The 22,325-nt window shown below is 32.9% G+C and overlaps 1 protein-coding gene across 4 annotated transcripts in view; it reads right to left on the reverse strand.

Moving 5' to 3' along the window:
• Nucleotides 1–771: 771 nt before the first annotated feature.
• LOC127728113 (WD repeat-containing protein 5) overlaps nt 772–22,325 on the reverse strand; it is a 57,947-nt gene continuing 36,393 nt past the window's right edge. For all 4 annotated transcript variants that reach the window (XM_052235346.1, XM_052235344.1, XM_052235345.1 and 1 more), the window contains exons 8-14: nt 21,327–21,382; nt 20,717–20,763; nt 13,951–14,026; nt 13,525–13,558; nt 8,252–8,326; nt 3,685–3,772; nt 772–1,310 (exon numbers count right to left, since the gene is read on the reverse strand). In XM_052235346.1, the coding sequence (XP_052091306.1) occupies nt 1,210–1,310; nt 3,685–3,772; nt 8,252–8,326; nt 13,525–13,558; nt 13,951–14,026; nt 20,717–20,763; nt 21,327–21,382 (477 nt within the window). In that variant the 3' untranslated portion in view covers nt 772–1,209. The remainder of the gene's footprint in view (nt 1,311–3,684; nt 3,773–8,251; nt 8,327–13,524; nt 13,559–13,950; nt 14,027–20,716; nt 20,764–21,326; nt 21,383–22,325) is intronic.

Here is a 22,325-nt window from a genome sequence, read left to right on the forward strand (position 1 = left end):
TTGTGTTGATTTAGAGGAGTTGCAATGGCAAACTGTTGCAGTAGTATATATAGGCCAAAATTCTTAACTTCAAAGGGGCACAACTCCTGGAAAAAAAATTGCATCACAATTTCCTGTCGATATGCACATCAACATACATGTAGTATGTCCTAATTATCTACAAAGTTTCATGAAATTCTGTTATATGATTTCAGAGGAGTTGCGATGACAAGAACAGGACTGAGGGACTGACAGACGAACAGACAGACCAGATGGATGGGTCAAAAACATTATACCCTACAGAACTTTGTTCCCCCTTTGTTCCTTGGGGTATAAAAATACAGTTTCAATGTATGACATTGTATGAATTACGTGCTCCAAGTAAAAAAATGTATTTTATAGATAGGCTATTTCTGCAAGTTTTTTTTTAAAAAGAATTTGTTGCCTTTTCTAACCACTATGATTTTTATGGTAACGTTTATCCTGCCTTTCTACATCTTTTGATCAAACATTCTAATTTGTTCAGAAAAATTGCAAGGTGTTTTGCAAAAGGATTGCATATAAATGCCTTTTCATTAAAATCTTGAAAATTGTTCAATTCTAGAAATAAAACAACATCATAGCTTGTTATACAGGGAAACATATTTTGATTTTCAAGGCAAAAATATTGCCTACCACCGGTAAATGAATCTACTAAAATGATAGTCCTATGTGAAGGGATAAGATACCGCCTTCAAAATAATAATCCTGCATACAATATATATATATAATAACACTGAATTATAAGTCAACTTTTATAATGAGCATTTATTACACCATTTACATTTCTTACACATGTCTAAGAATTTTCTGTCTGTTTTAACCTGAGAAACATACTCATTCAATTCAAGTTAAGATATTCTAGTGTATAAAATCTATGTTATTAACAAATTTTTCTAAACAGACACAAAAATACTACCATGATAAATTTTAGCTGCATTTCAACTGAAATACAAAATCAATGGTTACATCAGAAATTATAAAATTGAGTGTTCTAAGAATGGCGGGCCAAATGGTGAATTGTGTTAATTTCTCATTCTTACGTAAAATCCTGTACAACTGACATTCAATCAAAGAACAAACAACATTATGACTAACTGTAATGATCTCATGATTGCATTTCATGGTTTTATAAAAACATTGCCTTGACAAGACATATAAAATAATAAATAATAATCTGACAGATCTTTGCTACACATCACTTTTCCACAATTTTATTGTTTTGTCATTTTCTAAAGCTGCTGATGCAATAATGTTCTCTGTGGGATGACAGGCACAACACAATACCACATCTGAAAGTACAAAAAATTCAAAATGAAATTACTTATTCAAAATTTATAAGCACATTTTTTTAATAAGAAAAAAATATAAATAAAGTAGTGCAATATTAACTTTCCTATTATACATTTTTACAGCACAAGTCTTGTCACTTTCATGTTTTTGAAAATAAATAAATAAATTGGAATTGTAAATGATAGTAATACAAGAAAGAGGTTTAGTGTGCATTAAAACATAGTTGAATCCAACACTTATATTAACAAAATGTTTGTACCACATTATGGCAAGTGTTCCAATGATGATTTTGAGGATATTTTCCCTGACAGTAAGAAGACTTATTTTGTTATACTCTACTGAATAATATGTCTGGTATAGAAAACTTTGAAATGTTGTTAAAAATGGAAATTTCATAAAAACCATTTATGTCATTTAGCCTAAACTAGAGGCTCTAAAGAGCCTGTGTCGCTCACCTTGGTCTATGTGAATATTAAATAAAGGACGCAGATGGATTCATGACAAAATTGTGTTTTGGTGATGGTGATGTGTTTGTACATCTTAATTTACTGAACATTTTTCCTGCTTACAATTATCTCTATCTATAATTAACTTGGCCCAGTAGTTTCAGAGGAGAAGATTTTTGTAAAAGATTACTAAGATTTATGAAAAAATGGTTAAAAATTGACTATAAAGGGCAATAACTCCTAAAGGGGTCAACTGACAATTTCGGTCATGTTGACTTATTTGTAGATCTTACTTTGCCGACATTTATTGTTTTTTACAGTTTATCTCTATCTATAATAATATTCAAGATAATAACCAAAAACAGCAAAATTACCTTAAAATTACCAATTCAGGGGCAGCAACCCAACAACGGGTTGTCCGATTCATCTGAAAATTTCAGGGCAGATAGATCTTGACCTGATAAACAATTTTACTTCATGTCAGATTTGCTTTAAATGCTTTGGTTTTTGAGTCAAAAGCCAAAAACTGAATTTTACCCCTATGTTCTATTTTTAGCCGTGGCGGCCATCTTGGTTGGTTGACCAGGTCACGCCACACATTTTTAAAACTAGATAACCAAATGATGATTGTGGCCAAGTTTGGTTTAATTTGGCCACGTAGTTTCAGAGGAGAAGATTTTTGTAAAAGATTACTAAGATTTACGAAAAACTGTTAAAAATTGACTATGAAGGGCAATAACTCCTAAAGGGGTCAACTGACCATTTCAGTCATGTTGACTTATTTGTTAATCTTACTTTGCTGAACATTATTGCTGTTTACAGTTTATCTCTATCTATAATAATATTCAAGATAATAACCAAAAACAGCAAAATTACCTTAAAATTACCAATTCAGGGGCAGCAACCCAACAACAGGTTGTTCTATTCATCTGAAAATTTCAGGGCAGATAGATCTTGACCTGATAAACAATTTTACCTCATGTCAGATTTGCTCTAAATGCTTTGGTTTTTGAGTTATAAGCCAAAAACTGCATTTTACCCCTATGTATTATTTTTAGCTGTGGCCGCCATCTTGGTTGGTTGGCCGGGTCACGCCACACATTTTTTAAACTAGATACCCCAATGATGATTGTGGCCAAGTTTGGTTTAGTTTGGCCCAGTTGTTTCAGAGGAGAAGATTTTTGTAAAAGATAACTAAGATTTACGAAAAATGGTTAAAAATTGACTATAAAGGGCAATTACTCCTAAAGGGGTCAACTGACCATTTCGGTTATATTGACTTATTTGTAAATCTTACTTTGCTGAACATTATTGCTATTTACAGTTTATCTCTATCTATAATAATATTCAAGATAATAACCAAAAACAGCAAAATTTCCTTAAAATTACCAATTCAGGGGCAGCAACCCAATAACGGGTGGTCCGATTCATCTGAAAATTTCAGGGCAGATAGATCTTGACCTGATGAACAATTTTACCCCATGTCAGATTTGCTCTTAATGCTTTGGTTTTTGAGTTATAAGCTAAAAACTGCATTTTACCCCTATGTTCTATTTTTAGCCGTGGCAGCCATCTTGGTTGGTTGACCAGGTCACGCCACACATTTTTAAAACTAGATACCCCAATGATGATTGTGGCCAAGTTTGGTTAAATTTGGCCCAGTAGTTTCAGAGGAGAAGATTTTTGTAAAAGTTTACGGACGACGGACGACGGACGCAGGACGACGGACGACGGACGCAAAGTGATGAGAAAAGCTCACTTGACCTTTCAGGTCAGGTGAGCTAAAAAATGGAAATGGGCTATATTGCACCAAATAAGTAGATATGATATAACACATATTTCCTAAATATAACCTTTCTTATACTCTAATGTGCAATTTTCAAAGAGTTGCCATCAAACCAGCAGTCAAAAATGTAAAAAAAAGTACCTGTGTGGCCCTGCAATTTCTGTACAATTTCTTTTGTCTGTAAATTCCATATAAATACTGTATTGTCCTCTGAACCAGATACTATCCACTAAAATAGTCATAAAACATGAAAATTAAAATAGAAGTACACAAAAGAAAGTGTTTTCCTCAGGTATAAACAAGTAAGGGAATATCTTCCTGTTTATATATGGACTTGAGATAAATATGCTGTTTATATTCAATTGTTCAAATATCGACATAAGGGCTGTTCCAGAATTATAAAATTTTCATTTTACTTATAATTCTTAAAAAATTCGAAGGAAAATGCAACCATCCACAATCCATTATTTTGATTGCCTCCCACCAATCCCCCCCATCACAAGAAGTTTTGGAACAACCCTTACTCAATTAAAACATGTATAACTATTTAATCCATTTTAAGAATAAAGCAAATTTTCATTTATGATGTTAGGGAGTCAACTCTTCAAATATCCAGACAGGATAAAACTGAAATCTTATTTCTGACTTCTGTAGTGTTCTTCTGGTGTCTTTTATATTCTGTGTCATTGGCTTGCTGTCTCATTAACATATACCAAACAAATCTTTTTAGTTATAATCAAGAGAGTAAAAAGCTGCTTTTTTTACTTTCAAAATATAAGTAATAAATAATATTGACAATAAAAGAAATGTTTATAGTGATATTTTTCAATTTAAATTTCCTACACCTCAAAAATCATGTGGGACAGCCTATTTTCAAAAAACACCTGCCAAATTAATGACACAAACTGTGAGGTTCTATTGATAAAACAATGGTTTCAGAACATACCTGGTAAGTTCCCAGTGGAATATTTTTTTATTTGTGTTGCATTTATATGGGGTTTTAAACAGGGATATTCAGGTTTGAGGTGATTTTTCATGAAAATTATTATAAAAATTAAATATTGGAACTGTATGGATATCCCCTTCAGCTTGGCTTTGTTATATGTGATTAAAGGGGATTTTTGGAAAATTTGTTTCTGAGGGAATTTATAGGTCTCCAAAGATGACGGATGAAATGGGGTCTGGACCAATAAGTTTAAACAGTATATCTTCTAACTGCAGACACATATAAAAAATCTGAGACACAATTTTGTAGCTTGTTTGGTCAATTAAAGGAATGAAAACCAAATTTTTGATACCATATGATCTGAATGTCTTATTTTCATCTGAGTTGGTAGAGCACTATCTTGGCAGTTAATGAGTCATATGTTTCTAATTGATAATATAAGAACCTTTATCTACAGATTAAGAAAGAGTAATATTTAAGCTTGACAAGAGTGCACACGCTGAAAAATGTCTCGCCTTCTTTACTGACCATTGATTTTATGTTGATAGTCCTAAATATAAAGCTTTACTAAAAGTATCACATAAACTTAACATGATCCAAGAAAATGAGGTCAAGATCAGATAAACCAAACAGGAAATACATGCACACCTTACAATCATTCAATACACCAAATATAGTTGATCTATTGCCTATAGTTTCTAAGAAACAGACTTAAACAGGAAAACTAAACATTGACCAATGAACCATGAAGATAAGGTCAAGGTCAGATGAACCATCCCAGACAGACATGTACACCTTACAATCAATCTTTGCATTAAATATAGTTGACCTATTGCTTATAGTATCTAAGAAAAACTTAACCATGAAAACTTAACATTGACCAATGAACCATGAAAATGAGGTCAAGGTCAGATGATACCTGCCAGACAGACATATATACCTTACAATCATTCCATACAACAAATATAGTTGACCTATTGGTTATAGTTTAAGAAAAGCAGACCAAAACGCAAAACTAAACACTGAGCAATGAACCATGAAAATGAGGTCACGGTCAAATAAAACCTGCCAGACTGACATGAACAATGTAAAATATTTCCATACACCAAATATAATTGACCTATTGCATATGTTATTAGAAAAAAAAACCAAAACACAAAAATTTATCTCTAACCACTGAACCATGAAAATGAGGTCAAGGTCAGATGACACCTGCCAGTTGGACATGTACACCTTACAATCATTCCATACACCAAATATAGAAGACCTATTGCTTATAGTATCTGATATAGGTGTAATACCACCAAATCATAGTACGTCACATCCGGTTGCATACGAAAATAGGTCGAAAAAAAATATTCCCTTGAATTTGACAGTTGTAGGTAATTGATCCTACATTTCATTGCAGTAAAACATTTCTGAGTCATAAACATATATCTTGGGTATTTCAAAGCACCATTATTTCTTTATTTGGGGTTTCTATAGAATATTTTGGAAACTTGAGGTTACATGGTTACTAAAGCTTGTACACAGGTTAAAAAAGGGGGAAAATTTGATTGGTTAACTTCCAGTGATGGTTATTTTCTTATATGCAATGAAATGTTATGTGAAATTTTTTCTATAGTACTGGACAGGATAAAACTTTACTCATGCCAAGTATTTCTTTATTTGAAACAAAGATAAATTCTGCACAATTTTTTGAAAAGTGCAAATTTAACAAAGACTAATAGGGGAAAATCAATGGTGGTATTACACCTAATATGGGAAGCTGTACATGCACCTTTGAGTACTCTCATGTGTTAAAATTTCTTGCTATTTAAGTGAAATATTACAAATAATGAAATATTCTGAGTGGATTGAGTCTCCAAAATACATTTTACGAGAAAATTTCCTTGAAATAGGACTTTACCATGAATATTAGTTGACAGAACAAGCCATACTTAGAGTCTTGGGGAGCTTTTTCTCCTTATTTCTGATATTCTGCTATACTAGAAAATTTTTCCTAAGAAATACTTTAATAAATATATAGTTTTAAGTAAATGAAATTATTTTTAAAGCAGTAACAACAAATTATTCACCAAAAGAGAAGTTTTTTATGTCCCTCTCTGGAACGCGGCGTAAATTTAAGTTTTACGCAAGGACTTATTGAAACCTCCTTGGAGACAGTAAACTTTTATACGGATAGTTCAAGCAGCTTGAATACTTCAATTAATCATTTATAATAACATTCCTATCATAAATGAGTGAAAGTTACCCCAAAATTTTTATTTATTGGCCTAAAAAGTAGAAATTTTGAGGAAATGAGAGGTATAAATGGACCAAAAGAGACTTTATAAGGAAGAATAAGAGGTCCATTAGTAGTATTTATCATCCTAAAGTCATCTTTTGTATCATATTCAACTGTTTGTAGGCAGATGAGATAAATATTTGATCATTTATTGGTCCACACTATATTCTATCATGATGCGGCTTGGTTTGAATTTTTCGAAGAAATTTTGCTCGAATCGCTGTAGATGTCGTCTTACATTATACTAGATTTTTCTCAAACTATTGAACTGATTATGACAAAACTTGACAGGAATGCTTGAAATAACCAGTATTACAAAGGAAAAAAGTCACATTCAGTTTATTCAACAAAAAAGTCTTCTTTAGGTGTAATACCACCAAATCATAGTACGTCACATCCGGTTGCATACGAAAATAGGTCGAAAAAAAATATTCCCTTGAATTTGACAGTTGTAGGTAATTGATCCTACATTTCATTGCAGTAAAACATTTCTGAGTCATAAACATATATCTTGGGTATTTCAAAGCACCATTATTTCTTTATTTGGGGTTTCTATAGAATATTTTGGAAACTTGAGGTTACATGGTTACTAAAGCTTGTACACAGGTTAAAAAAGGGGGAAAATTTGATTGGTTAACTTCCAGTGATGGTTATTTTCTTATATGCAATGAAATGTTATGTGAAATTTTTTCTATAGTACTGGACAGGATAAAACTTTACTCATGCCAAGTATTTCTTTATTTGAAACAAAGATAAATTCTGCACAATTTTTTGAAAAGTGCAAATTTAACAAAGACTAATAGGGGAAAATCAATGGTGGTCTTACACCTATATGGACTTGACCACGAAAACTTAACCTTGTTCACTGATCCATGAAATGAGGTTGAGGTCAGATGAAAACTGTCTGACGGGCATGAGGACCTTGCAAGGTACGCACATATTAAATATAGTTATCCTAATACTCATAATAAGAGAGAAATTAACATTACAAAAAATCTTCCCTTTTTTTTCAAGTAGTTACTGAACCATGAAAATGAGGTCAAGGACATATGACAGATGGAAACTTCATAACATAAGGCATCTATATACAAAGTATGAAGCATCCAGGTCTTCCACCTTGGAAAATATAAAGCTTTTAAGAAGTAAGCTAACGCCGCCACCGGATCACTATCCCTATGTCGAGCTTTCTGCGACAAAAGTCGCAGGCTCGACAAAAACGAGTTATGGATTTTAAAAAGCCATTACATAGTTTTTGAGAAATTAATCTGTTGGTTGCAGCAGGAAAATCCAGACTAGTGCTACCATAAGGGGTTCTATTGATTATAGTAAGTGTGACTACACCAAAAAAAGTATTCGCAGCTATGCAGACAGAACACAAATAATTTTCATAGGTGAGTGGGAGACATATTACATAAAACCTTGTTTACATGATTTATAATGGTGCTATTTATAAGCTAAAACCAGAAAAAACATACCTTTCCTCCTGTTACAGAAAAGTTTGCAAATATACAGTATTTCTCATTTTTATGACCAGAATATGTTTTCAAACACTGAAAAGAGATAACAAATACATTTGAATAACATACCATCAGTAAATAACTTTTGTATAACAGTCCCTTTTCTAATAAATATATTGTTCTATGTAGAAGGCAAACTAGAGGCTCTTAAGAGCCTGTGTCGCTCACCTGTATCTACTGTGGTTTTGGAAATCATGTAAAATAAGGTTAAAATCATAATAAATAGTATTAGATACCCTAATAATGATTGAGGCCAAGTATGGTTTAATTCGGCCCAGTAGTTAAATTTAAAGCAGGTCATCCCATTGTAGTCTTACAATAGTTACTGAAGACCCCTTATCCATTATTTAAATTAGTTTTCAAGTTGTGACCATTTGAAAATGAAATTGTTTTTTTACAATTTTCCCATAGACTTCTATAGTAAACCCCTATGTCCTATTTATAGCCATAGTGGCCATGTTGGTTGGATGATAAGGTCATCGGATACATTTTTCAATCAAGATACCCTATTGAAAATTGTGGCTTAGTTTAATTCTATTTGGCCCAGTAGATTAAGTGGAGAAGATTTTTGTAAAAGATTACAAAAATTTACGAAAAATTGTGAAAAATTTACTTTAAAGGGTAATAACTCCTGAAGGGGTTAATTGACAATTTTGATCATGTTGATTTATTTGTAGAGCTTACTTTGCTGAACATTTTTGCTGTTTTCTTAAAATTACCAATTCAGAGGCAGTAACCCAACAATGGGTTGTCTGATGCGTCTGAATATTTAAGGGCAGATAGATCTTGACCTGATGAACATTTTTGCCCCATGTCAGATTTGCTCTAAATGCTTTAGTTTCAGAGATATAACCCGAACTGCATTTTACCCCCCATGTTCTATTTTTAGCCACGGTGGCCATCTTGATTGATGGGCAGGGTCCTCAGATACATTTTTTAAACTACATACCCTAAGGATGATTTAGGCAAGTTTGGTTTAATTTGGCCCAGTAGTTTCAGGAGAAGATTTTTCTAAAAGATTACAGAAATTTACGAAAAAATTTGAAAAATTGACTTTAAAGGGCAATAACTCCTTATGGGGTCAATTGACAATTTTGGTCATATTGACTTATTTGTAGATCTTACTTTGATGAACAATTTTGTTGTTTACAGTTTATCTTTATCTATTATAATATTCAAGATAATATCCATTAAGAGGCTATCAGAGTGACAGCAAAACGGATTTCCTGCAGAGGTCGAACGCTGAACAGTTGAGCAAGTATGGACACTACATTTAAGCTTAAAACAGCTCTGAATTTGGATTGTGATTAAATATTTGACACAGCATAGGTTTGTGACACAAAATGAATGTGGTCAAAGAACTGAAAAATTTGAAATCGGACATTTACTTATTATGGTCCAATATCCAAAATCTAAGTACATTGTTAGAATCAGCATATCAAAGAACCCCAAGAATTCAATTTTTGATGAAATCAAACAAAAGTTTAATTTAGGACCCTTTGGACTCAATGTGGACCAATTTGATAAAGGAGCCCAAAATCCAAAATCTCTAAATACATGGTTAGATTCAGCATTTCAAAGAACCCAATAAATTCAAATTTTGTTGAATCAAACAAAGTTTAATTTTGGACCCTGATTTGGATCAACTTGAAAACTGGGCCCAAAAATCCAATATCTAAATACAGGTTTAGATTCAGCATTTGAAAAAACCCTATATATATTTAATTTATGTTGAAATGAAACACAGTTTAATTTTATCCATATTATTATTAATTTTCTGTTCAAAGGGAAACAAGAAATGATTGTAACAGGATGCTGTTACGAAGTCTCCCAAACGAAGCTCCCATAATTCGTAATTCCCAGGGTCGCCTGATATTGGGCAACGTCCAGTGAAAATTGGTTTGGTCCAGTAAAGTTATATTCATTAGTGATGCCTGGGGACTAACCTTGTATATCATTCAAATCATCTTGGCATGACAAACCAGAATATATATGGTTTAGGGGTGGGGATCTTGACCACTTACAAGATATTAGAAATTTCTTAAATGGCAGGGGGTGGGGGTGATCCCTGGGGACTAACCCTGTATATCATTTGATGTGCTTTATCATGACAAACCAGAATATATATGGTTTAGGGGTGGGGATCTCGACCATTTACAAGATATTAGAACTTTCTCAAATGGCAGGGGGTCGGGATGACCCCTGGGGACTAACCCTGTATATCATTCAAACCATCTTAGCATGACAAACCAGAATATATATGGTTTAGGGGTGGGGATCTCAACCATTTACAAGATATTAGAACTTTCTTAAATGGGTGGGGCGACCCCTGGGGACTAACCCTGTATTTCATTTGATGTGCTTTATCATGACAAACCAGAATATAAATGGTTTAGGGGTGGGGATCTCGACTGTTTACAAAGATATTAGAACTTTCTCAAATGGCAGGGGGTCAGGATGACCCCTGGGGACTAACCCTGTATATCATTCAAACCATCTTAGCATGACAAACCAGAATATATATGGTTTAGGGGTGGGGATCTCAACCATTTACAAGATATTAGAACTTTCTTAAATGGCAAGGGGTGGGGGTGACCCCTGGGGACTAACCCTGTATTTCATTTGATGTGCTTTATCATGACAAACCAGAATATAAATGGTTTAGGGGTGGGGATCTCGACCATTTACAAGATATTAGAACTTTCTCAAATGGCAGGGGGTCGGGATGACCCCTGGGGACTAACCCTGTATATCATTCAAATCATCTTAGCATGACAAACCAGAATATATATGGTTTAGGGGTGGGGATCTTGACCACTTACAAGATATTAGAACTTTCTTAAATGGCATGGGGTGGGGGTGACCCCTGGGGACTAACCCTGTATTACATTTGATGTGCTTTATCATGACAAACCAGAATATATATGGTTTAGGGGTGGGGATCTCGACCATTTACAAGATATTAGAACTTTCTCAAATGGCAGGGGGTTGGGATGACCCCTGGGGACTAACCCTGTATATCGTTGAAACCATCTTAGCATGACAAACCAGAATATATATGGTTTAGGGGTGGGGATCTTGACCACTTACAAGGTATTAGAACTTTCTTAAATGGCAGGGGGTGGGGCTGACCCCTGGGGACTAACCCTGTATTTCATTTAATGGGCTTTATCATTTAGAACATTTTCAATTTAAAAGATTGTGTCTATCACAAACGGTTTTCAATTAATAATCATTTGAAAATTTTAAAAAATAAAATCCCATAGGGTTCTATAGTAAAACCCTCTTTTCTTTTTGCCCCTCAAAGTACCCCTTTATAAACCCCATTGCACAAACAAAACCCTGATTGCACCACTAGACATGCTAGTCTAACATATTGTGAAACCCTAAGTTAATCTGACAAGCGGTTTTGGAGAACGGGTGCGGACAAGTTCAAATTTAAAAGCGGCGGAAGAAGAAGAAGAATAATAATAATAATAAGAACTGAGCAAAAACAATAAGTCTTCCCAAACTTCGTTTGGGAGACTTAATAACTCAAACTGAATAAATGATATACAAATAGTTCTCTAAAATTAGATATAATTTAACCACTAAAAAATAGTTCGCTAAAATTAGATATGATGTTATATCTATTTTCAATTTATAATCAATCAAATTTGATATGATTTAACCACTTAACATTGTTAGAATCAGCATATCAAACAACCCCAAGAATTCAATTTTTGATGAAATTAAACAAAATTTTAATTTAAGACCCTTTGGACCTCAATGTGGTATTATCTAATTAATAATGAAAATAAATACAGATTTAGATTCAGCATTTCAAAGAAACCTATATATATTCAATTTATGTTGAAATCAAACACAGTTTAATTTTGGACCCCGATTTGGACCAACTTGAAAACTGGACCCAAAATCAGAAATCTAAATATATGTTTATTGATAGACAATATAAGCTTAGTTTTTAAAGGAGTTCACTTCATTAAAATATATATATATATATATATAGCATTTAGAAAATTAGTTAATACAGAATAACAAACAAACCTACCACAAAATTCTTCAAACAATTTACCAAAGAAAAGAAAAATCCAAAATGTCATTTATCATTAATACAATGTCTTTTAAAAATCTATACAACTTATATGTAAGTGTTATCAAACTTTGTATAAATAATAAACCATTTCTGTTCAAAGGGAAATAACTCAATCACATAATAAGTATCACTTTTGGCTACTGGAAAAGGGCTATAACTCAACAACTAGAAAAGCTGAACTTGACCTTCATTTAGTCACAGGAAACAACATATCTAAATTTGAAAAGATTTCATCAATGCGTTTTCATGTTAATGAACAGACAGTTTGGCAGCCTCCTGCCCGCCGTACATCCCCAAATCAATAACCGATTTTTTCCTTCGAAAATCCAGTTAAAAACTGCAAAATTTCCTTATAACCAATTCAGGGGCAGCAACCCAACAAAGGGTTGTCTGATGCATCTGAAAATTTCAGGGCAGATAGATCTTGACCTGATGAACATTTTTACCCCCATGTCAGATTTGCTCTAAATGCTTTAGTTTTAGAGATATAAGCCAAAAACTGCATTTTACCCCCATGTTCTATTTTTAGCCATGGAGACCATCTTGGTTGATGGGCGGGGTCATCGGATATATTTTTTAAACTAGATACTCTAAGGTTGATTTAGGCCAAGTTTGGTGTTATTTGTCCCAGTAGTTTCAGAGAAGATTTTTGTAAAAAAAAGGTCAGGATCTCTTTTATCATGTCTACATTTCATAGACATTATCCCCTTTTCGAAATTTTGAAATTTAGAATTTCCCAAATCCCCCCTCCTGTCAATTTCTCAACATGTGAAATCCCATGACGAAAAAAAAAAAGAAAAACTCTTTATTTCTGTGATTCATTTAATGTTAATTTCAGAATTTTTACCATTCAAAAGACATTTTTGAATCAAAGTGATCGAACTATGCAAAAGTTTCAAGTAAATTGACCATCACTTGTGGGTTGTAGCCAAATAATCAACATGGAAATAAGATGTACCAATGGCATAATCACAAACTTTAAACAGCATGCCCAAGCCTTGGATCAGTGATTTCGTCTACAATGAAATCACCGACAAGACCAATAATTAGTCTTCAAACACAAATTTGTTCCTATAATAAACCTTGAAAATAATATGGTCTCACTTTTCAACCAAAAGCTAATGAATTAACTTACCTTTCCTTTGCTGTAGTCCCATAATTTTAATGTGCTGCAAACAAAATAAGATATATCATTCAACAGTTTATTTCAGACTCTAAATATCAACAGAAATATGAACTTATCCAGTTTTGGCACATGGAAAGCTTTAGAAAATCATCAAAGTACAAAAATAAAGAAACCTTTTCTACATAAACTGCATTGAGATAAATATATCTGCAATCGTGTACGCTATTTGGATATCCTCATTTAATTACAACTAACTGTGATACAAATTTCATATAATACAAAATTTACAAAAATAAAGTGTATCATGATGACCATCCTTTAATATATCCTTACAATAAAAAATAACGAAAGACTGATTTTAGGATTGCCCAAAAACAAGTGTTCTTTTACTGTGCTAGGAAAGCTGCGTGTCTTTCCTATAATGGTTTTACTTACTTGTCTAATGTTGCTGCTAAAATGTACTTTCCATTGGGTGAAAATTTGACAAATGACACTGGTGGATTATCATCATCTAGCAACAAAAAACAATGTAAACATAAGTACCTCAAATCTGAGGATCACAAGTTTTCCTGTAATTAGAATATAAGCAAAAAATCATGTTGCAATTGAGTAATTTCCTGGAAGGTGAAATCAGTTTTTACTGACTTATCTGCATCATATTGAAAATGATGGTAACATTACAAAATATCTTGAATGTTGCGCTTTCTTTTATTACTTAATATTGCAAACCAGATGCATTTTCAGTCAATATAAGAAAATATTACATGTATTATAACCATATGAATTTCCAAAGCTTGCAGATAAATACAAAAATCTTAAATGTCCTGTTGTGAATTTGCTTTTACATCATAGTCTTTTTATGAATAAAGTTGATTAAGATATTTATTGTTCTCTGTCACCTTGAAAAACCATCTATCCCTAATATTGGTTAAGTGAATATTTTACACGAGATAAATGTAAGTACAGTGACTGGGACTATGAACAAGAGGCTCTCAAGAGCCTGAATCGCTCACCTGCATTTTAGAGGAGAAGATTTTTAAATGTTAGAAAACTTGATGAACAAATTGTGTAAAATTGTCTTTAAAGGGCAATAACTCCTTAAGGGGTCAGTTGACAATTTTGGTCATATTAACTTTTTTGTAGATCTTACTTTGCTGAACATTATTGCTGCTTACAGTTTATAGATATCTATAATAATATTCAAAATAATAACAAAAAACTGCAAAATTTTGTTAAAACTACCAATTCGGTGGCAGCAACCCAACAATGGGTTGTTTGATTCGTCTGAAAATTTCAGAGCTGATAGATCTTGACCAACTGAACAAGTTGATCCCATGTCACATTTGCTCTAAAAGATTTAGTTATGAGATATAAGCTAAAAACTGCATTTGATCCTTATGTTCTATTTTTAGCCATGGCGGCCATGTTTGTCGATGGATACAAACTTCGGATACAATTTATAAACAAGATACCCTAAGGAACATTTAGTTAAAGTTTGAAGGTAATTGGCCCAGTAGTTTCAGAGTAGAAGATTTTTAAATGTTAGCAAACTTGATGAACAAATTGTGTAAAATTGTCTTTAAAGGGCAATTACTCCTTAAGGGGTCAATTGACAATTATGGTCATATTAACTTTTTTGTAGATTTTACTTTGCTGAACATTATTGCTGCTTACAGTTTATATATATCTATAATAATATTCAAAATAATAACAAATAAAATGCTCCGCTGGGGCGCAGCTTGATACGACCGCAGAGGTCGAACCCTGAACAGTTGGGGCAAGTATGGACACAACATTCAAGCTTGATACAGCACTGAATTTGGATTGTAATTAAATATTTGACACAGCATAGGTTTCTGACACAGAATGAAAGTGGTCTAAGAACTTAAAAATTTTCAATTTACCTATTCATACATGTGATGGACTGTGAAACTCAGATCAGGAGATTGGGAAATTTTGGTCAGGAGATTAGGACTCAGATCAGGAGGTTTTTAATCGACATTAATTTTGTTGTAAATGTAACCGTGTGCTGTAAAAATGGTCTTTTAAAGTGTGTTTTCTTCAACTTTCCATCCAATTTATTATGTTTATAGTACCCTTGTACTTATAAAGTTTCTCCATCTTTATATTCTACATGTTCAATTTAACATTGTTTTTTTCCAGTATGTTCTTTAAATTTTTTACTTCATATTCTATACAAGAGTGCACACGCTGAAATGTCTCGCCTTCTTTACTAATCATTGATATTATGTTGATAGTCCTAAATATAAAGCTTTATTACAACTGTCACATAAACTTAACATTAACCAAGTAAAATAAACATTGACCAATGAACCATGAAAATGAGGTCAAGGTCAGATGAACCATGCTAGGCAGGCATGTACAGCTAACAATTCTTCCATACAACAAATATAGTTGACCTATTGCTTATAGTTTAAGAAAAACAGACCAAAACACAAAAACTTAACACTGAGCAATGAACCTTGAAAATGAGGTCAAGGTAAAAAAAAAACCTGCGTGACTGACAAATAGATCATAAAATATTTCCATACACCAAATATAGTTGAACTATTGCATATAGTATTAGAAAAAAAGACCAAAACTCAAAAACTTAACTTTGACCACTGAACCATGAAAATGAGGTCAAGGTCAGATGACACCTGCCAGCTAGACATGTACACCTTACAATCATTCCATACACCAAATATAGTAGACCTATTGCATACAGTATAAGAAAAACAGACCAAAACACAAAACCTTATCTATAACCACTGAACCATGAAAATGAGGTCAAGGTCAGATGACACCTGCCAGTTGGACATGTACACCTTACAGTCCTTCCATACACCGAATATACTAGACCTATTGCTTATAGTATCTGAGATATGGACTTGACCACCAAAACTTAACCTTGTTCACTGATCCATGAAATGAGGTCGAGGTCAAGTGAAAACTGTCTGACGGGCATGAGGACCTTGCAAGGTACGCACATACCAAATATAGTTATCCTATTACTTATAATAAGAGAGAATTTAACATTACAAAAAATCTTAACTTTTTTTTCAAGTAGTCACTGAACCATGAAAATGAGGTCAAGGACATTGGACAGAAACTTCGTAACATGAGGCATCCATATACAAAGTATGAAGCATCCAGACCTTCCACCTTCTAAAATATAAAGCTTTTAAGAAGTGAGCTAACGCCGCCGCCGCCGGAGGATCACTATCCCTATGTCGAGCTTTCTGTGACAAAAGTCGCAGGCTCGACAAAAACAATCATTGCAACCAGAACATTTGTTAAGCTGTCTGCAAATAGTTTTTATTTTTATTTTTTTTTTCTCTTGCAAATAGTTTTTATTTGCAAACTCAGAAATTCATTCAATCTGTAAAGGTAGGGTCATAGTTATTATATAAATTTCAATTTAAGCCTTAAAAGGAAGTATAGAATCCTCAAATAATTTTCAAATTATTATTTTTTTATTTGTCCTAAGACATTTAAAATCATTTAATAACCATCCTTTTATGATTATTTGTTCAATTTATATTTTATTTATATTCTTTTAAAAATTTTCATTATTAAAAGGAAAGTAACTTAAAACAGGATAAATCAAGGGAAGTAACCCAATAAATACACAGTTTTTGTTACACAACGGCAGTTAGCCTGAGGTAAAAATCGTTGCTTACCAGTATGTTTGACACCCAAGCTCACAAGTGAAGCCATATAATTATGCATGTTAATTGATTTACAGGTAAAATATAACTTCAGGTAATGTCAGTTACACCAGATGCCTGAGATGTTATGTTGGGCAGAAATTTTTCATTCATGAAAAATTTCATACACAGGATTTTTTCAACGGGAGGTCGGGAGGAGACCCCTGAAAACGGGATTATTGTACTCCCGTCGGGAGGTTCACATGTATGCCTATTCAAACCATATCATTATTATTTGCTTTTATATATAAATCAGAAATAACCAATTTAAAATGGAAAATGTTAAAGAAAAAAAAGGAAAAAAAAAATCCCCCCCCCAATTTTTTGAACCCCCTTATGATTCATCGCCCCCAAACTCAATCCCAGCTTTCCCTTTGTGGTATGGTACCTTGCAGTACAATTTCAGAGAGATTCATACACTTGAACACAAGTTATTGTCTGGAAACTAGAAAAATGCTTGTTTTTTGGCCCCTTTTTGGCCCCAAATTCCTAAACGTTTAGGGCAATTACCCCCAAACTCAATTCCAGCTTTCCCTTTGTGATATGGAACCTTGCAGTACAATTTCATAAAGATCCATACACTTACACACAAGTTATTGTCCTGAAACTAGAAAAATGCATGTTTTTCTTGCCCTTTTATGGCCCCTAATTACTAAAATTTTGAGGGAAAACCCCCAAAATCAATCCCAGCCTTCCCTTTGTGATATGGAACCTTGTAGTACAATTTCATAAAGATCCATACACTTACAAACAAGTTATTGTCATGAAACTAGAAAAATGCTTGTTTTTTGCCCCTTTTTGGCCCCTAATTCCTAATATTTGGAGGAAATTACCCCAAAAATCAATCCCAGTATTCCCTTTGTGATATGGAACCTTGTAGTACAATTTCATAAAGATCCATACACTTACAAACAAGTTATTGTCATGAAACTAGAAAAATGCTTGTTTTTTGCCCCTTTTTGGCCCCTAATTCCTAAAATTTGGAGACAATTACCCCCAAAATCAATCCCAGCATTCCCTTTGTGATATGGAACCTTGTGGTACAATGTCAGAGAGATCCATACACTTACACACAAGTTATGTCTGGAAGTTACAAAAATGCTTATTTTTGGCCCCTTTTGGCCCCTAATTCCTTAACTGTTAGTACCATAACCCCCAAAATCAATCCCCACCTTCCTTTTGTGGTATTGAACCTTATGGTAAAATTTCAATGAGATCCATTCACTTAAACTAAAGTTAGAGTGCGAAAACTAATGTGTATTCGGACGACGACGCCGGACGACGACGACGACGACGACGACGACAACGACGCCAACGTCATACCAATATACGACCACAAAAATTTTTTTGCGGTCGTATAAAAACTGCAAAATTTTGTTAAAACTACCAATTCGGTGGCAGCAACCCAACAATGGGTTGTTTGATTTGTCTGAAAATTTCAGAGCTGATAGATCTTGACCAACTGAACAATTTTACCCCATGTCAGATTTGCTCTAAAAGCTTTAGTTTTTGAGATATAAGCCAAAAACTGCATTTGACCCCTATGTTCTATTTTTAGCCATGGCGGCCATGTTTGTCGATGGATCAAAACTTCAGATACAATTTATAAACTAGATACCCTAAAGAACATTTAGTTAAAGTTTGAAGGTATTTGGCCCAGTAGTTTCAGAGGAGATGATTTTTTAAATAGTTTACGACGACAGACGACGGACGCCAAGTGATGGCATAAGCTCACATGCGGCCCTTCAGGCCCCGGTTAGCTGAAAAGGATCGGTTTGGACAGTGGGTCGGTTTATGCAGGTTTCCGTTTTGACAGGAAGTTATTGACTTGTGACGTCAGATATTTTGCATGTAAAAGTTCTGTCTCATTGTAAATTGTAAACCTATAAAAACAAATACCTTAATAATCTATTTATTAAAAGTTATGTCATGATTTTTGAGAAAATATTGTGACATGAACATTACAAGTGTTCCCTGCCTTTTCAACATTTAACTATTTTGAGTCTTCGTATTCATTGGCTTTAGAAATTTCAGAAATAAGTTGTCCCCCGAATTCAAAAAAATATATTTTCACACTTTTTTACATATGCTCGCATGTCAAATCGACCTCAGTAGCATTAGTCTCTGACTAGTCAGTTTCATTTTGAGTTCATTGTTTTCATTTGAATCAGAATTTTCTCGTTGTTTGAATTGTTCAACGAGAGTTTCGTTTTATTTCCTTTGTTAATTTCCTACGTTGGTATTGCCGATTAAAAAGCAAGAATTTTATCAAACGAAATTTCATCATAATCGAAACATTGTCGTTCAATGCACGATACCCACAAACTCGACAATGTAATGTCTTCATCCAGGTCTTCTTCATTTAAGGTTATTGGTTTCGGAGTTCACAACAGGAAACCCAGTATTTCGAAAACATTATGTAAATTTCTTACTCCGCGATTTAAAAAAATTTATCAAAGTTACAATGTAAGTTCTATTCGAAATATATTCAATGTTTCTTTTAGTGTGTTTTATTTAAACCTTAATAGCGTTTCAATAATAAATCTCACTACTGTAGGTTCACGGTTTAACACCTTGCTAATTGATTATCCTGAATCAAAGTGCTTGTAAGCATTAAAGGGTAAAGATTGCTTTCATTTTTCAGTGGGAGTAAATATTGCAATGTATAAAGCATTGGTTGTAGTCGATTCAATTACAATTCTGGACAAAGGAAAATAACTCCAATTTTTATAGATGACTTTAACAATGATATCATTGATATTTTTAGAACAGATATTAGATTCCAGCACCTTGCAAAAGTTATGTAATTTTCCTGACAAGTATAACATCATTTTGTAACTTGAATACCTGAGCATATATTTCATTGATAAATTTCTGGAAATGTTTGTAGATAGGATGTATAGAATGTTATGATCAATGCACTATATTTTGTGTATCTCAAAAGTAGTGATAAACCTTGGAAGATTTAGATATCAAGTCAGTACCATAGGGTTTTGATTGCATTTCATGCAATCTTTACCCAAAAACCATCTTGTATAAACAATTATGTTTTGATTGCATATCAATCAATACTGTTATCATGTTAAATTAATTAAACAAACCGGTTTTGACAGGTAATAATTAATGTAATTAAGAGTATTGGGACTGCTTAATTAGACCGGAATTCTGAATACACAGTGTCTAGTTTAGAGGGGGTATTTTTACAAGGACTTTGAAGGGGAAAAAAATGGGACTTCAATTTTCAGCCGGAATGGACAGGAAACCGGTTTATTCAGGGTCTGGTTTAACCAGGTTTGACTGTTTTATAAAATGATTCTGATTTTCTTAACTTCAAAATTATCATCAGTAAAGTCTCATATAGAAAAAATACAGCATTAGTTTAAGCACAAAATTAATTTTAACTTCTGATCACCCCAAATACATTATTTAGTTGTCGACCAGAGATTTCTTATAATTTATAAAGCATAAATTCTATATAAAATCCTACTTACCTATCAATGTTTTTAAACACTGGCCTGATGCTGTATCCCATATTCGACTGAAAATAGTTTTCAATCCCATATTTTAACAATACATAATCAGCAATGATGTAAAATGTGATCTAAAGGACATTTAAATTGTGTGTAAAACAACACAGATTTAATCAAAACACAGAAAGGCACAAATAATTTTATCTATTATATCAAAAAATATTTTCTACAAATCTTCTTTTTTTTCTGCTTACAAGGAAATCTGTTAATTTGTGTTTAACTCACTTTATATAAATGTATTTCATTCTTTGGTGTCACTGTGCTCAATTCAGTTGAAAATAAAACACATTGCACAAAATAGTTATCCTTTCCTTGACACTGAAATAAATCAATTTTCAAAACAATTTTTTTTTTATTCCCAGGATTTACGCAATTACCAGTATTTGGCAATTTTTAAAAAATTATTTTGGTGGGAAACATAGTATACTATGAATTACTGCATTCAGCAACCTCAAATCAAAGAAAAAAAAATCCTGGCACACTTTGAAACTTGTCCAAATATGATTACTGGAACCTTTCTTCTTTTCTTTGATTAAGAGTATGCTAAAATATCTATAAATGCAAAACTTACCACAAACCATCATAACTACTTGATACTATTAATGAACCATCTCTGTTAAAATGTACCTACAAGTAAATAAACAAAGTTAAGACAGGAAATATCCTATTGAACCATCTCTATTAAAATGTACCTACAAGTATAAAATCAAAGTTAGGACAGGAAATATCCTAAACAACTATATAGACCAGTGCTAATAGAAACCTGAAGGGACAGCAAACTAGTTTAAGAGCACCTGTCTGAGGGAACAAAAAACAATTGCACATGTAAACTACCATATATTTTTGTCTGTTTTGAGAGTTTTGCATAGGACTATCTTGAATTAGAATTTTTTAATGTGTGGTCGACTGTTTTCAAGAACTCAAAATGTTAAATGTCAATACTCAAGATCACAACAAGAGACAGGACAAATGATTCTGCAAATTATATCTGTTTAGACTACCCTTTTTGTAAAACAACAACTTTCACTCCTATATTGTTGTTCCATTCAATGACAAAATTTTTCCATTGACAATGCTTGATCAATAAAATGTTCAATTAATAGAATTTTAGAATTTGATACAGTTTTTCATTTCACACTCTTTCAAAATAAAATAAATGTTTCTTCTTTCAAACTCCCAATTGTATAAATGGGATAAGCTTACTTCAATTCTTAAGGCTAAATAGCCATTTTCTAGGCTACTGTACAAACCATGTTGGCAACATAAGATTATAAACTGAGTTATATCACTGTTTCAAATGGCCATAATTGTTTCACAATATTAATACTGGGAAAAAGGTCTGATTACACCTTCTTTTTCTTGTCAAATATTTCATGCATATTCAGGATGAAAAAACAAAGTAAACGATTTATCAGTTTAGTCATGTTCTATAAGCACAGCGACAGGTGGGTTGAAAGGGACTGCGAAAAAAAAGAGTTAAATCTATGTTGGGTAGAGTCAGAAATTTTGCCGTGCAACAAAATATAAGACCTCAAGGAGTTTAATGTGCAATGTAATCTTATCAACTTAC

The sequence above is a fragment of the Mytilus californianus genome, unplaced genomic scaffold (assembly GCF_021869535.1).
Source record: "Mytilus californianus isolate M0D057914Y unplaced genomic scaffold, xbMytCali1.0.p SCAF_2, whole genome shotgun sequence".
In the NCBI taxonomy this organism is placed as follows: Eukaryota; Metazoa; Mollusca; class Bivalvia; order Mytilida; family Mytilidae; genus Mytilus; species Mytilus californianus.